The 17,330-nt window shown below is 37.5% G+C and overlaps 1 protein-coding gene across 1 annotated transcript in view; it reads left to right on the top strand.

The window, feature by feature from the left end:
* Nucleotides 1–17,330, top strand: part of LOC106875457 (nucleoporin SEH1) — a 34,032-nt gene that overhangs the window by 14,479 nt on the left and 2,223 nt on the right. The window contains exons 8-10 of the mRNA XM_089338402.1: nt 401–476; nt 3,841–3,919; nt 5,087–5,228. Coding sequence (XP_089194528.1) covers nt 401–476; nt 3,841–3,919; nt 5,087–5,228 — 297 coding nt within the window. The remainder of the gene's footprint in view (nt 1–400; nt 477–3,840; nt 3,920–5,086; nt 5,229–17,330) is intronic.

Here is a 17,330-nt window from a genome sequence, read left to right as displayed (position 1 = left end):
ACTGAATGCTTTTTACCAAGTTGGGTATAGAACTGGGGGAGGAAACTAGGATAGAGGGACAGGAGCAAGGATCTTGTGTCTTACTGAAGGGGTGAACAGTACATGGCTTCCCCATCTGGAAAGAAATAGTGAGACATGTGAGGTGTGAGATCACTTCCAGAGCCTCCTTCTCCATCGCCAATTAGGTCACCTAGATAACAGAAACTATCAACTGTTTCTAGGGATCCTCCTTAGCATTCCAGAGCATCTAATTAAATTGATGGTATGTAGTAATACAGATTTAGCTAATTTATGTCAGTTGATAAAAAAGGAATATAGAAGAGTTGTGATGATAATGAAACTTGGTTTATATTGCTATGGCAACGTGGCTTGTTTTAACTGAAAAACTGTTCTCTTTCAGACATGAAAGTCATTCAGACTACAACACAACTTATGAGATTTGTTTAATTGGCCAATTTGATGATCATGAGCATCAGGTAAATAATCAATTTGCTAAATAAAATTCATCGTAGAAAATTTTCCACCAGTGTAATTTATGCCGAACCGCTAAGTTATGGGGACGTAAACATACCAGCATAGGTTGTCAAGCAAAGTTGGGGGGACAAACACAGATACACACACACACACACACACACACACACACACACACATATATATACATATATACGATGGGCTTCTTTCAGTTTCCGTCTACCAAATCCACTCAAGGCTTTGGTCTGCCCGAGGCTATTGCAGAAGACACTTGCCCAAGGTGCCACGCAGTGGGACTGAACCCAGAACCATGTGGTTGGTAAGCAAACTACTTACCACACAGCTACGCCTGCTTGTTGAAAAAATTTAACAATAAGGACAATAAATAGATAGTAATTCATCATTACTATCTACAATATTCTATATCAGAGATGTAAGTTTAATGAAAATGATTGCTATTATTATCTTAGGTGAAAGTACAGAAATTATTTCTAGGTATATATGAAAATATAGGTTAAAAATCATGTTTGTATCAGATAAAATAGACAGTGAAATAATGTTGTATGTATTACAGGGTACGAGATAAGTTGTTAGCAGATAAACAAAAATGACCTGACTGAAACTGCCACTAACGATTAAATAGCAATTATTATGCAGGCACAGGTTGTTTTCTGACAGTCTGGTCTCAGGTTCAGTCCCACTGCACAGTTGTTTGGGCATGTGTCTTCTTACTATAACCCCCAGATTGATCGATACTTCATGAATGGGTGTGGTAGATGGAGAATGAAACAAGCCTGTCATGTATTCTTTTATTCTTGTACTTGTTTCAGTCATTGGATTGTGGCCATGCTGGAGCACCGCATTGAAGAATTTTAGTCGAATAAATCGACCCCTGTACTTTTTATTTTTTAAAGTTGGTATTTATTCTATCGATCTCTTTAGCCAAACCACTAAGTCACAGGGACATAAACACACACACACACATACATAGATATATACATATATATATATATCATCATCATCGTTTAATGTCCGCTTTCCATGCTAGCATGGGTTGGACGATTTGACTGAGGACTGGTGAAACCGGATGGCAACACCAGGCTCCAGTCTAATTTGGCAGAGTTTCTACAGCTGGATGCCCTTCCTAACGCCAACCACTCAGAGAGTGTAGTGGGTGCTTATATATATATATATATATACACACGATGCGCTTCTTTCAGTTTCTATCTACCAAATCCACTACCAAGGCTTTGGTCGGCCCTAGGTGATTGTAGAAGAAACTTGCTAAAGGTGCTGCATAGTGAGACTGAACCTGGAACCATGTGGTTGGGAAGCTAGCTTCTTACCACACAGCCACTCCTGTACCTACGTATGTGTATGTTTGTGTATACTAATGTCTTGACATTACCTAGTGGTTTTAAACTAACATCACAGTCATACAAGTGATGTTGTGGCTGTCATCTGTTTCCAGTCTTCCATGGGAAACATGTCTGGCCAGATATTGTCTTGCTTGGAAACCGGCAAAGGCTGGTTATAGGAAGGGCATATCTGGCTATAGAAATAGCTCCCTGCCTGACCCATGCAAACATGAAGAAGTCGGCATCAAATGATAATGATGCTGAATCGTAATAAATATCACAATTGTTAAGTAGCAGATGCATTCATATCTACTGGAAGTCTCTCTCTCTTTTTCTCTCTTAATATGGCCAAATTCAATAAAATTATGAAGGTTACTCTGATTACTCTTTTTTACTCTTTTACTTGTTTCAGTCTTTTGACTGTGGCCATGCTGGAGCACCGCCTTTAGTCGAGCAAATCGACCCCAGGACTTATTCTTTGGAAGCCTAGTACTTATTCTATCGGTCTCTTTTGCCGAACCGCTATGTTACGGGGACATAAACACACCAGCATCGGTTGTCAAGTGATGTTGGAGGGACAAACACACACACACACACACATATATATATACATATATACGACAGGCTTCTTTCAGTTTCCGTCTACGAAATCCACTCACAAGGCATTGGTCGGCCCGAGGCTATAGTAGAAGACACTTGCCCAAGATGCTACGCAGTGGGACTGAACCCGGGACCATGTGGTTGGTAAGCAAGCTACTTACCACACAGCCACTCCTATGCCTATGCATAAATTACAAAATATTTTTTTTTTTTTTGTAGATTAGGTAGGCATAATTCACCCCTGCCTCTCAATCTAAGTATTAAAGATACGTATGGCATTGCTGTAGTACACGTGCTGCGTGCATTCCTACAACAACGTTTTCTTTACGTACTATAGAGGCAGAAGTAAATCTGCCTCCAACTCAACTGTGTTTCGCTTATTTTTTTTTTTGTGTGTGTGTATTTTACTACATGAATGTCACCAACTGCCTACCCCGAATAATTACTGACGGCACATGCCTGAGATATCATCGTTTAACGTCCACTTTCCATGCTAGCATGGGTTGGACGATTTGACTGAGAACTTGCATGCCAGAAGGCTGCACCAGGAACCAATCTGAACGCCAACCACTCCGAGAGTGTAGTGGGTGCTTTTACATGCCACCGGCACGAGGGCCAGTCACACGGTACTGGCAACAGCCACGCTCAAAAAGGTGTTTTTTATGTGCCACCTGCATGGGAGCCAGTCCAGTGGCACTGGCAATGACCTCGCTCGAATGATTTTCTAACGTGCCACCAGCACAAATGCTAGAAGGCACCACTGGTAACAATTACACTCAAATGGTGCTATTTATGGGCCAATATATATATATATATAACAATTGCAGCGTGGAAGGTGTTTATAAGCCATTTAAAATAACACACAAAATCCGTTAGATTCACTTCAACATTTAAATTTAATTTGTCAAAATATTTTCGTCGCTTTGAGACCACGACCTGTTCACTGAGATGCAGCACAGAATTTTGTCAGTGAACAGGTCGCGGTCTCAAAGCGACGAAAATATTTTGACAAATTAAATTTAAATGTTGAAGTGAATCTAACGGATTTTGTGTGTTATTTTAAATGGCTTATAAACACCTTCCACGCTGCAATTGTTTTCGTTCCAGCACACGATCTCAGATCAGGTCACTTGCTATGCAAGTGCATCTCCGTAATATATATATATATATATATATATATATATATATATATATATATATATATATATACATAAGGATAGGCATATTAAAAGAAGTCTGTGGGAAAACTCATTTAAATAAAAGGATTGGAAACCACTGTGCTAAGATATATGTAAAGAATACAAAAATCAAACCTTCGTTTATCTCATTATCTCTGCATTAATAAAGCAAATGCTTGCCTGTTAATTCATTTATTACTATTAGGACATCCTTGACTTTTTCTAATCCTTAGGTTTGGCGCTTATCATGGAATGTTACTGGTACTATTTTGGCATCTTCTGGTGATGATGGCAAAGTTAGACTTTGGAAAGGTAATTATCTTTCTGTTAATCTTTTATTGTTTTTTGAATCAGTTGATTGAAACCATGCTGGGCACCGCCTCAAAGACATTGAGTTGAACAAATTGACTCCAGGGCTTCTGTCTTTCTTTTGAAAAGGACACTTTAGTCAAACGAATCGACCCCAGGCCTTTTTTAAAATTTTATTAAGCCTGGTACTTTTCAATCAGTCTTTTTTGCTGAACCACTAAGTTACGGGGATGTAAACACACCAGCACCTGTTGTCAAGCGGTGGTGGGGGCAAACACAGACATACACATATATATATATGTGACCGGCTTCTTCCAGTTTCCATCTACTAAATCCATTCACAAGGCTTTGGTCAGTCTAAGGCTGTAGTAGAAGACACTTGCCCAAGGGGCCTTACAGTGGGACTGAACCTGAAATCATGTGGTTGGGAAGCAAGCTTCTTACCACACAGCCACTCCTGCACCTGTATGTTGAATTTTTTTATTATTATTAAGGCAGTGAGCTGGCAGAATCGTTAGCATGCCAGGCAAAATGCTTAATGGTTTTTCACCCGTTGCTACACTCTGAGTTCAAATTCCGCCATGGTTGACTTTGCCTTTCATCTTTTTGGGGGTCGATAAATTAATTGCCAGTGAAACACTGGGGCTGATGTAATCGACTCATTTCCTCCCCAAAATTGGTTGCCTTTGTGGAAAAATTTTAAACCACTATTATTATTATTATTATTATTATTATTATTATTATTAAGGTGGTGAGCTGGCAGAATCATTAACGCACTAGGCAAAATTCTTAGTGGCGTTTCATCCGTCGCTACATTCTGAGTTCAAATTCCGCCAAGGTTGACTTTGCCTTTTATCGTATGGGGTCAATAAATTAAGTGCCAGTGACAAACTAGGGTCGATGTAATCGACTAGACCCCTCCTCACAAATTTGAGACCTTGTGCCGCCAGTGGAAAGGATTATTATTATCATTATTATTATTATTATTATTATTATTATTCCGTCAAGGTCAGCTTTGCCTTATATCCTTTGTGGGTTGATAAAATAAGTACCAGTTGAATACTGGGGTCGATGTAATCGACTTATCCCCTCCCCAGAATTGTTGGCCCCATGCCAAAATTTGAAATCATCATCATCATTATTATTATTATTATTTTTATTTTATTTCAGCTAATTATCTTCGTAACTGGAAATGCATATCAGTATTAGTTGGTGACATACCTCAAACAATCTGCGAATTTGGTCAGTCGAAGTCTGATTTGTCTCCGATTGCAACATCAAGTTTATCAGCGGGACCTGGATCTAACAAAAGGTACTACAGGGTGGTCCCTGTAGGAAACTCTGGGGGTGCCACAACCTAATTTTTTGCATATCCCCCCACCTTTTTAAACTGTTATTCTTTCAACCCACATTACCAAACCGATTTTTTTATCCTTTCCTGCTAACTTTTATCATATTCTTTCCATCATCCTGCCTCCAAAAAAAAAGCAAAAAAAACATCCATGCATTATTTTGATCAGTTATTACTACTACTACTAATAATAATAATGTGTGTTAAATATTGGAGGGTATGCTTAGCAGGAAAAGCTAATGCATGCATTATCTCTTTGGAAGAGTTTGCTGCTGAAGAAAAAATTTCCATCTGTTAAATGTTTGAATAAAAGTGTTTTGGTATCAAATTAAATCTGCTCAAATTTGAGAGCTTAATGTGTATGATAATATCTTTTGAAAAAAGAAAATAACTTTAGAAATTTTTTTTTTTTTTTTTTTGTATATTGAAACAGAATTCTTTTGTGTAGTAAAACAAATTAGATTTTAATACATTCTGCCTTAAGTATTCTCACAAAATAACAAAAATGTTAAAGAATACTAGTGTTGCAGTTACAGAAGTTTGGAATAGTTATACTAATTCGCACCTTAATTAAACCTTCTACTCTTTTGCCCGAGTGCTGTAGAAAGATGGTAAGTTTTTTTAAAAGTTTACAGTTGGACCTAGTTTTCTATTTGAGTAGGGAATTTTACTTTGTTCTCCAAAAGGGCATCTTTTACTCGCTTCAGTCATTAGACTGCATCCAATCCATGATGGGTCACTACTTTGTGGGGTTTACTCAAACAAATCGATCTCCCCACTCCCATCAGTACATACTTTTAACCGTGCTTACTTATCTGTCAAAAGCACTAAGTTACAACTGGTTGTCAAGCAATGTTAGGGGTCTAAGATACATAGACATAGATGTATATATACATCTATATATATATATATACACACACACATACAAGTGAATGGACAAATGAAAGAAAGGGCACTCAACATATTTATTGGGAGTTAGGTGTATTGTTCAAAACAGTTTGATTCATATTCCATGCTACTTAAAGTTTCAAAGTCCCCTGATGGGACCTTTTTTCAGGCCAGTGGAAATCCAGATCTTTGGATTTTCGCTGGCTTGAGGAAAGTACCTATCAGGGGCTTTGAAACTTTAAGTAGTACAGAATCCAGATCAAACTGTTTTGAACAATACATATATATATATATATGATGAGCTTTCTGTTTCTGTCTACCAAATCCACTCGCAAGTCTTTGGTCAGCCTGGAGTTGTAGAAGACACTCGCCCAAGGTACTGTGCAGTGGAACTGAACCCAAGACCACATAGTTGGGAAGCAAGCTTCTTAATTACACAGCTATGACCATACCCATAGTAAATGGCATAGATAACACAATTTCTCATGTTTCCCACTCTCAAATTTCATAATCTCATTCCTCTACATATTCATCTATTTGGAAATGAATCGTTCCTCTAGGTTCATTAGAACTTCACACACAACATGAAGACCTCCTCACTAGTGTTGCTATGTTTTCTGCAATTGTTTAGTCATAAGCACTTTGCTTTTTTGTGTGTTTTTTTTTTTTCAAACATCATGTATTTAATACATCTATCCACTTTTGTCATGGATGTTTGGTTCCAAAACAACACCATGTGAAATGAATCAATGATAAATGATACCATGCCAGTGACATGTAAAAGGCTCTTAGTACACTCTATGGAGTGGCTGGCATTAGGAAAGGCATCCAGCCATAGAAACCAAGCCAAAAGACTGGAGCCTGGTGCAGCTCTCTGGCTTACCAGTTCCAGTCAAACCATCTTACCCATGCCAACATGGAAAGTGGGCACTAAATGATAATGAGAACAGACAGTGAAAATGGGTTTCATTTTATGACCCCAAGTTGTCTCAAGCATTATGGAGAGTCACTGGGGCATGCTTTTGCTGTCCAAGCAGAATATTTGACTGATTAGCAACTCATGTTATCGCAGATCAGTTTGCAATAAGCAATTGAGTTTACAATTGAGCATACCGAGTTACCTGGATCAGTGATAAATGAGGCTAGATGTATCTATCACCAAATTCTCTGCTGCCACCACAGTGCTGAATCTCTGTCTTAGTATTACACCCACCAATGCTGCACCTCATTGAGCACATTGCTTCTTATAATAATTTTCTTTTCTTTCTCTTTGGTCCTGTTTATCACTATATGTATCTTCTTTTCTCACCACTTCACATACTCCCCCTCTCTCTCTCATACTTTCTCTTTTTTTTTTCATTTCTGTCATTCTCAGACTATCAACTCCTTACATGTTTGATGTGGGCTCCAGGTGGTAGTTATTAATTTTTCAAGACATGACACATATTAAATTTTTTTTTTTTTTTTTTGTTATTGAACTTCTACTTGTTGGCGCTTGCTAGCTGCATACCAACCTCCATCTAGGCTTGCATGACACACCTGTTTCTCATTACTAATTCTGTGTTCCCCCCCTCTCCCTCTCCTTCATACACACAACACCTGCACTAACTGATACTCCAAGTCTGTCTGCCTCAAAATGTTATCACAGTATGTCTTTTCTTGCAGTTGTCGACTTAACCCTTTAGCATTTTCACAAGCCATATCCAGCTCAAACATTCTACCTGTCTTACGTTCAAACTGGCCACATTTGGCCTCTCACATCTACCCTACAATGTCATTCTAAATATAGGCTATCACATCATTGAAATTTCAAAGCTATGAGATAAAACATTGATTAATTTGTGGATTAATTAGCCTTACATTTTGACAGAGTAATTTGAATGCTAAAGGGTTGAAGATGTTCAAATTGAACGTCAACCATATCAATCTCACAAGTGGCTGGAGACCCAGAATGATTATGGGCATTGTCCCTTCATCTTCAAGAAATGAATATGCTCATTGGTTATCTTTAGGCTATCAATATAAATGTTGCTTTATGGAGAAGAAAGGGCGATCTTTCGATACCAGTACGAAATATTGGCCTTTTCTGTAAAAAGTGTTGGAGGGAAACGATGTCGTAAAAGCGAAAAAGATACAGAGAGCACGATTTCTTTTGAAGGGTTTAGGGTTTTAAGGTTAGGGAATTCTGTCCCTAACCGTAACCCTAACACTAAAACCGTAACCCTAACATCCTAGTGATGATCGTGCGGGTGTTACAGAAAAGGCCGATCTTTGGTAAAGGTTGCCGAAGACACTTTTTTACAGAAAAGGCCGATATTTCATACTGGTATCGAAAGATCACCGAAGAAAGAATATATATTTGAACCAGAATAGAATGCAGCTTGAAGATTGAACAGAGCAGAAACTTTTATGAGAAAGAAAGCATGACAGAGAACATTGGGTCCTTTTAAGCAATGTGTATTTATGTACACTGTGGGTCCATTCATTTTAAATAAAATAATTTTCTCATTACCATTATCATCATCTTCCACATTATCGTTTTAAGTCCTAAGACTCATAGAACTAGTTTCCAAGTTACATAAGTGAGCAAGATTTCAACACTCCTCCAGAACAGGATGCCAGTCTGTCACAGGTCTACTTTATGGCCAAATGAACTGGAGTGACGTGGACTGAAGTGCTTTGCTCAGGAGCACAACGCACACTACCTGGTCCAGGCATCGAAACCACAATCGTGTGATTTTTTTCAGTGCAACACCATAATAGCTAGACTGATTATCACTTGACCAGGAATAGAAATGCTTAACATATTTGGATTATTATTGACAAGCTTGAAAACTGAGCTGAGTAAAACCTTTTAAGAAAAGAAATAGTCTGGGCAAGTTAAAGAGCTTTGTGTCCATCTAACCAGTGTCTATAGCTAGACACAAAGATTAAAGAATAATTCAGTATTTAACTAGCTCCTTACATAGTATACTAGTTAATCATCATCGTCATCATCATCGTTTAATGTCCGCTTTCCATGCTAGCATGGGTTGGACAATTTGACTGAGCACTGGCAAACCAGATGGCTGCACCAGGCTCCAATCTGATCTGGCAAAGTTTCTACAGCTGGATGCCCTTCCTAACGCCAACCACTCCGAAAGTGTAGTGGGTGCTTTTACGTGCCACCGGCACTGGCAACGGTCACGCTCAAAATGGTGTTTTTTACGTGCCACCTGCACAGGAACCAATCCAGCGGCACTGGCAACGACCTCACTCGAATGTTTTTTCACATGCCACTGGCACAAGTGCCAGGAGGACAATGCTGGTAACGATCACGCTCAAAAATGACAGAATAACATAGCCACTATTACTCTTCGCACTAGAATGATACTGGAATAGTGCTGAGCTCCAGTATCTCTGCATTTTTTTTTTTTTTTTAGCCTTTTGCTACACAAATGTCCAAGTTTGCACATGGAAGAATTTATAATCATCATTTTAATGTCCACTTTTCCATGCTTACATGGGTCAGACAGAATTTTTTGAGGTGGATTTTTTTTTTCTCTAGAAAAGGGCCAGATGCCCTGCCTGTCACCAACCCTCGCCTGTTTTCAAGTAAGGTAATATTTCCCCATGACAAGACCTGCTTTTCACAGAAGATTCAGAATGAAGGACACCGCTTGCATAACAGTGGCACTCATTTACAACTATCACATGATGCCAAGGCAAAGACACAGTAACTCATAGACATTTATAAATGTACACATATACATCTACATTTATACACATACATATTTATACACTTATATATACATACACAGATATGTGTATGTATAGATATACGTATGTATAAAATGGACTTCTTTCAGTTTCCATCTATCAAATATACTCATAAGGATATGGTAAATCCAGGGCTATAGTGGAAGACACTTGCCCAAGGTGTCATGTAGTGGGATTGAACTTGAGACCATGTAGTTGAGAAGCAGCCTGAATGAATATAAGAAAAAAAAAATAAACATAATGTTTCATTCCATTTTTAATGCTTGTTTCCTTTGTTTTTCATGCTTACCAATCCTTATTCCACCTTTTTTTTTTTTTTTTTTTTTACACAGTTTTGTTCTACCATTTTTTTCCTGTTTGTATTATTTTGTTTTATTTCAATGGAATTATTTTTATCAGTCACTTGTATTTTCCACTTTTCCTCTTATTTTATTAACATTCTGACAAACAAAAAAAAAAAACACTAAGTGACTACTTTTACTTTCACTTTCAAAATGAGGTTAATATTGCTATGAACTTATCTCAGTCATTATTGATTGCAGTTAAACAAATCCTGTTGATTTTTTTCAGGACTTTAGTAGATTGACTATAATAATAACAAGAGCACTCAGAGAGCACAAACCTCTGCCAAGGCAACACCAGCATCCTCTCAACGATTAGCTGGAGATGATTTTTAAAATGAGAACATCTAAAATAAACTTGACTGCTCTCACAAATGCGAATACTAAAAATGAACCCGACCGCTCTCAAAAATTAAGTAAAAAAAAAAACAGGAAAAATAATCCAGAATCCTTGTCTGGTACTGGATCGATCCCAAAATCTAATTAGTTTGTGCCAGTCACGAGGCCAAACATCCCTGAAAGTTTCATCTGAATCAATTCAGCAGTTCTTGAGATATCTTGTCTACAGACAAGACTGAAAACAATACCTCCGCCATCACTAAGGCAGAGCTAATAATAATGATAATAATTTCTTAATTTCTTAGGCAGAGTTGAAGCCAGTAGGATTTGAAATCGGAAGATCATTTAAGAACACAAATATGTGCTGCAAGTGATTTTGTCTACCACTCTACAAGCTCTGTAAATTCTTGCTTTAAGACCAAAAGGTGTTTATTCTATGTCACTGCTTCACACATCTCTTCATGATTCAGTTCTGCCCTGACAGCCACTGTGTGCTATCACTGCATAGTATTAACGGGTTTCTGCTAAAGGAAACTTCGCTTCAGAGTTGTCTTCCTTGGTATCTGGTACAGAAGAGAACCAATGAGATCAAAAGGTATCCATCGGTCCAATGAGGAGTGCTCAGAGCTGACAGCAAGAATTTTTTTCCAGAACAAACTGCAGTTCAAAGCTTTTGCAGGTTCAAATATTTTTTGGAACATATTTGAACTCTGCATCACTAGTTTACAGAGGATTTGTTTGTTGGACACAGTGTGAGGCAACTGTCGTTGTCACTAGGTCTAACATCATATAACTAATACTACCATTAGTGCTATCCAAGCTACAGTTGAAAAGGCAAGCCACTGGGTTTGGTTAAAAAGGGACGATGAGCGATGGCTAAGAGAATATTGAGTGAAACCTGATGACAAGCTGGTGAAGCAAGCAGGACTCATTTTAGTGAAGGGGACTGGTACGCAATGACACCGTTGAGAGGAAGGCCCCAGAATGGTGCACATTCTTTCCTGATGACATCATAAGCCTTCTAGTATCTGGTATGTGGAGCTTTCTACTGGTAGCACTTGCTTCTGCAAATTGTTTCCAAAAAATAAATGTACACACACACACGTGTGTATATTTATATATAATTTGTATTTATGCATATGAATATGTATGTGTGTGTGTGAGTGTATACATATATTTATATGTGAATGGGTATCTGTATATACATATGTATTATATAGATATATATATAATCTATGTATATGTGAGGGCACATGGCCTAGTGGTTTCAATCCGTGGACCAGGTGATGTGTTATGTTCTTGAACAAAGCACTTTACCCCACATTGCTCTGTAATGCCTTTGACACCTGTCATACACTGTGCACTTTGTTCAGGTAAGGTCGATTTGATGAGGGTAGTGAGCGACTGTACAGCACATACATTTGATCACTATGAACAAATCACTTGTGAAGGTTGTTTCAATAAGAAATTGCAGGACTATATTTTCTCGAACTACGAGTGATGACCATCGTATTATAAATGTATGTCTAATTAGAATTAGACACGTATGGGCTTTACTGTAGCATTTACATAAGTAGATCTCATTCTATGTACGAGTATATTAATGTTAGTCATTTATATGTGAATGTTAAAGTTTAAACTGTTATGTTCATATGTATGTAAGTATGTACAAGGGTAAGTCAAAAAGTAATGCGATTTTGTTTAGGACAGGTATAATTACCAACATAGGAGCATGTATCATGCATCAAAATGAAGCTGGTCCTCTTTGGATCACATCCCTACTTCTCAACATAGTCACCGTTTCTCTCAATAGCAATGTTCCACTTTCGAATGAGAGCATGTATCCCTGCCCCGTAAAATTCTGTTGGCTGTTCTTTGAGCCACTGCTTCACTACAGTTTTCACTTCCTCGTCACTGGAATAATGTTTGCCTTTCAAACACTCTTACGTGGCGCCGAAGAGATGACAGTCTGAAGGCGCTAAATCTGGTGAGTGTGGAGGTATTGAAGAAGTCACTACCTCTACACTCAGTCAAACCGTCCAACCCATGCCAGCATGGAAAGCGGACGTTAAACGATGATGATTATATATATATATATATATATATATACGACACGAGCTGCTTTCAGTTTTCATCTACCAAAATACACCCACAAGGCTTAGGTTGGCCCGAAGCTATTCTAGAAGATACTTGCTTAAGCTTCCGTACACAGGGATTGAGTCCTAAATCATGTGGTTGGGAAGCAACCATGTGTGTATATATATATATATTTTCACACACACACACACGTGTATATATATATATATAAAGTAGTTGTATACTGCCAACTTAACGTGACAGTCCCAATAAGGACTGAGAGATTTAGAAATCTATTATTTCTAATTTTTGTAACCAGTGAATGTATTTCACTGAAATAGTATACCTTTGCGAAGGGTAAACAGACTTCTTCAAACAGCTAGTCATGCTACTTCATGCTGATGACGAGCAAAGACTCAGAAACATGTCCCTGAATGCAGGCTAGGCTGGGTGGAGGAGTTTGTCTCACCCTCTCAAAGATAAGGACACAGGAAATGTGTCAAGGCCAACAGGAAGCAGTCCAGCTTCCTAGGGCTAAATAGCAGTAGTATATTCCCTTAATGGGACTGTCACGTTAAGTTGGCAGTATACAACTACTTTATCGCTTCACTACTGCTTAAGTCTCTCTGAGAGATTTAGAAATCTATTATTTATAATTTATATATATATATATATATATATATATATATATATATATATATATATACATACACACACACACACACATTGAGAATGAACTTGGTAGGCGGAGACTGTGTGGAAGCCCGTCGTATATGTGTCTGCGTTCGACACTCAGTTTGACTTTCTCCACTGAGCCCCTACAAGGCGCTGCCCCAGCATGACCGCAGTGAAATGACTGGAAGAAATAAAAGATAAATGACATGGTGAAAGTTTACTCGTGTCCAAATACGACGACTTCTTGAAAAATAAATTTCTTTGGTGTTACCATAGAAGTCCGCTAAGAGAGGACAACTCCCAGCCGCGGTGAAACCGGTAAGTTTCAGGATTAAGCAAGTTTTCTAGGATCTCTCCGTTTAGTCATTAGGATGTCTGATATCACTACCACCATCAAATCGACCTTACCTGAACAGGTGCGCGGTGTACCACACGTCAGGTGTCGAAGTGATCTCAGAGTAACGTGAGGTGGAGTGTTTTGCTCAAGAACACAACGCACCATCTTGGTATAGGAACTGAAACTACGATCTCGCGATCGTGAGTGCAACTGCAACACCCTAATCACAAGATTTACAAAGAGGTTTTGCACAGGTGTTAACGGAGAACTTAAGACAGCGCTCATCAGAAGGATTGGCATGGAAAAGTATGGCAACGGGTACTGTAGGTCAGCCAGTTCCGTAACCGGTTTATAGGCGCTGTGAGAGAAATATAATGCATACTTATGTATAATATACATATACACACAAATACAAAATGTGTACATACACACACATATACATAGCTACGTATAAAAAATATATTAAGATATATATATGTGTTATATATATATATATATATATATATATATATATATATATATATATATATATATATATATATATATATATATATATATATATATACTTAAATATATACACAAATATATATAAATGTAGGTACATAAACTTGCCAACCAATAATTACGTATACCTGCACATAGCTATGCATAAATACATGCGAAAACATTAACAGAATAAATTTTAAAAAAACTACTCGCTCGAAGAGACACTCACACATGCATATATGAGAGTACAGACATGCAGAAACAGAAATATTTTTTTTAGTATATGCTGGATTATATATAATGACAATTCCAAACGTAGATATATGCCAAATTTTGTCCATGTTCAAGAGAAGTCGCTACTAATCACTTTTGAAGTCTTCTTCGAACAGTCAGGTATCAGTTTACCTGGAAAGAAAGAATGCAATTATTAATAAGAAGATTTGAAAATTATGCATGCAAGGTTTTATAGCTCTTGCATCCTTCATAGTCAGCTTGTGGAACTTTTCAGCCCACCCTCGTAGCCCGTAATAAATGACGCCTCTCCATACTAGAATTGAGGTATGGTAAGAGTCTTAACTAGATAGAAAAAAATATTTACACAAGCGTGCCAACGAATAACTTCTTTCTAAATGAGTCCCACTGAGATTAATACACTAGACAAAATCTCTTAGATGCTAAACATGTTGTATTAAGACTATTCGTTGAAAAGCATATGAATAAAATGAGTTGAGCAAAGGGATAACCGTTCAAGGTTTTCCTCTTTTGATCTTATGAGAACAGCATCTAATATATTAGATGAGAGTGTAATTTTTCTGGACTTCTAGTCCCGTAACACATAAAGGTTTTCTTAATTTTATGTCTTATACTTAATTAATGTGGGGGCGCAATGGCCCAGTGGTTAGGGCAGTGGACTCGCGGTCATAGGATCGCGGTTTCGATTCCCAGACCGGGCTTTGTGAGTGTTTATTAAACGAATACACCTAAAGCTCCACGAGGCTCCGGCAGGGGATGGTGGCGAACCCTGCTGTACTCTTCCACCACAACTTTCTCTCACTCTTACTTCCTGTTTCTGTTGTGCCTGTAATTCAAAGGGTCAGCCTTGTCACACTGTGACACACTGAATATCCCCGAGAACTACGTTAAAGGTACACGTGTCTGTGGAGTGCGGAGCCAACAGCATTTCATTCAACTTTTCTACCAAAATCTTTCTGGTTACTTTGCAAGCACGTTTCCCCACTTTGCAGCTATTTGGCTTTATTCGCTTTTTAGCCAAGTTAGTCAGCCAGTATTGTTCAGGGTGTCCCAGAATTAACTATCTGTTTCAATGAAATCAGGAAATTTTTAAATAAGAAACTGATAGAATTCTATTTTTATTACTTAATTGTGATACCAAAATAAATGCATTTATAAATCTTAGTCAAAACTGTATTGAAATTTCATATGCTCCGTCTGTATCCCTGCAAATTTCATTTCAGGAGTTACCTCCTGCACTGCTATTTGAATGCGTTCTCTTTTACTCTTTTCCTTGTTTCAGTCATTTGACTGCGGCCATGCTGGAGCACCGCCTTTAGTCGAGCAAATCGACCCCAGGACTTATTCTTTGTAAGCCTAGTACTTATTCTATCGGTCTCTTTTGCCGAACCGCTAAGTTACGGGGACGTAAACACACCAGAATCGGTTGTCAAGCGAAGTTGGTGGGGACAAACACAGACACACAAACATATACACACACATACATACATATATATATATATATATACATATATATATATATATATATATATATATATATATATATATATATATATATATATATATATATATATATATACACACACACATATATATATATATATATATATATATATATATATATATATATATATATATATATATATATATATATATATATATATATATATACATATATACGACAGGCTTCTTTCAGTTTCCGTCTACCAAATCCACTCACAAGGCTTTGGTCGGCTCGAGGCTATAGTAGAAGACACTTTGCCCAAGGTGCCACGCAGTGGGACTGAACTATTTGTCCAGCTAAACTATTTGTCCACCCTGGGGATGGAGGTGAGGCCAAATTGAAACAAAAGAAAAAATACGTTGACGTGAACAGATAAGCGGGATCCAACAGGAATGAAAATAAAATTATTAAAAAAAAATTTTTCTAATTATAAATTTATGAACAGAATTGACACATATTAAACATAATAAACATAAATAAAAGCGAGTTTTAAAAAAAAAATGTCCGATTTCATTGAAATAGGTAGTTACTTCTGGAACGTCCTGTGTTTTATATAATTTAAACAAAAATGCGCTAAGGGGAATGACAGAATGACCAGAGGCATGTATTTGAACAACACAGACAAATACAGGTATATCAAACACCATACAACATAGATTCTTAATTTATTAAAATTATTTCTGCCTCAAAAGGATGCACCATAATTACCAAAAGAAATTTTTTCAACCCAATATTTGCATACTGTTATTAAGAGCTTTAAGTGAGCTCCGAGATACACTGTTCCCTTTACAAAAAAAAAAAAACAATTATTTCACGTTCTCTCGATAGTTTACAAATATTTATGACGTCAACAATACCTATATATATATATTACATTTCTAAATCTCTCAGAGAAATTTACACAGTAGCAGCACGATAAAGTGATGGTATGTTGCCAACTTAATGTAGCAGTCCCATGAAAGGGAAGAATGCTATTGCTATTTAGCTACAGGAAACACCGTTTCGGGCTGGCCATGTCACATTTCCTTCGTCTTTATGTTTTCAAAAGGGAGATAAGCACCTCTACCCAGCAAAGCCAGCATCCAGATAATGTGTCATGGCCAACTGGAAACGGTGATTCCTAGGGCTGTTCTTCCCTTTGATGGGACTGCCACGTTAAGTTGGCAAAATATCATCACTTTATATATATATATATATATATATATATATATACAAAGAATATATATGCATGTATACACACATATATGTACATACTTACATCTACATGTGTATATAGATGCATATCAGGGTACAGGACGTTAGAAAAAATGAACTACAGACAACGGAACGAACACATAGGAAAAGAGATAGCCACTTGGAACTATTCCTTCATCAGCTGCCTCTATTCTAACTAGGCGTTTCGAAGA

The sequence above is a fragment of the Octopus bimaculoides genome, chromosome 20 (genome assembly GCF_046866305.1).
Source record: "Octopus bimaculoides isolate indiv1 chromosome 20, ASM4686630v1, whole genome shotgun sequence".
NCBI classification, from domain to species: domain Eukaryota; kingdom Metazoa; phylum Mollusca; class Cephalopoda; order Octopoda; family Octopodidae; genus Octopus; species Octopus bimaculoides.
Note: the sequence above shows the minus strand (reverse complement) of the source record. Positions and strands in the feature narration are given on the sequence as shown.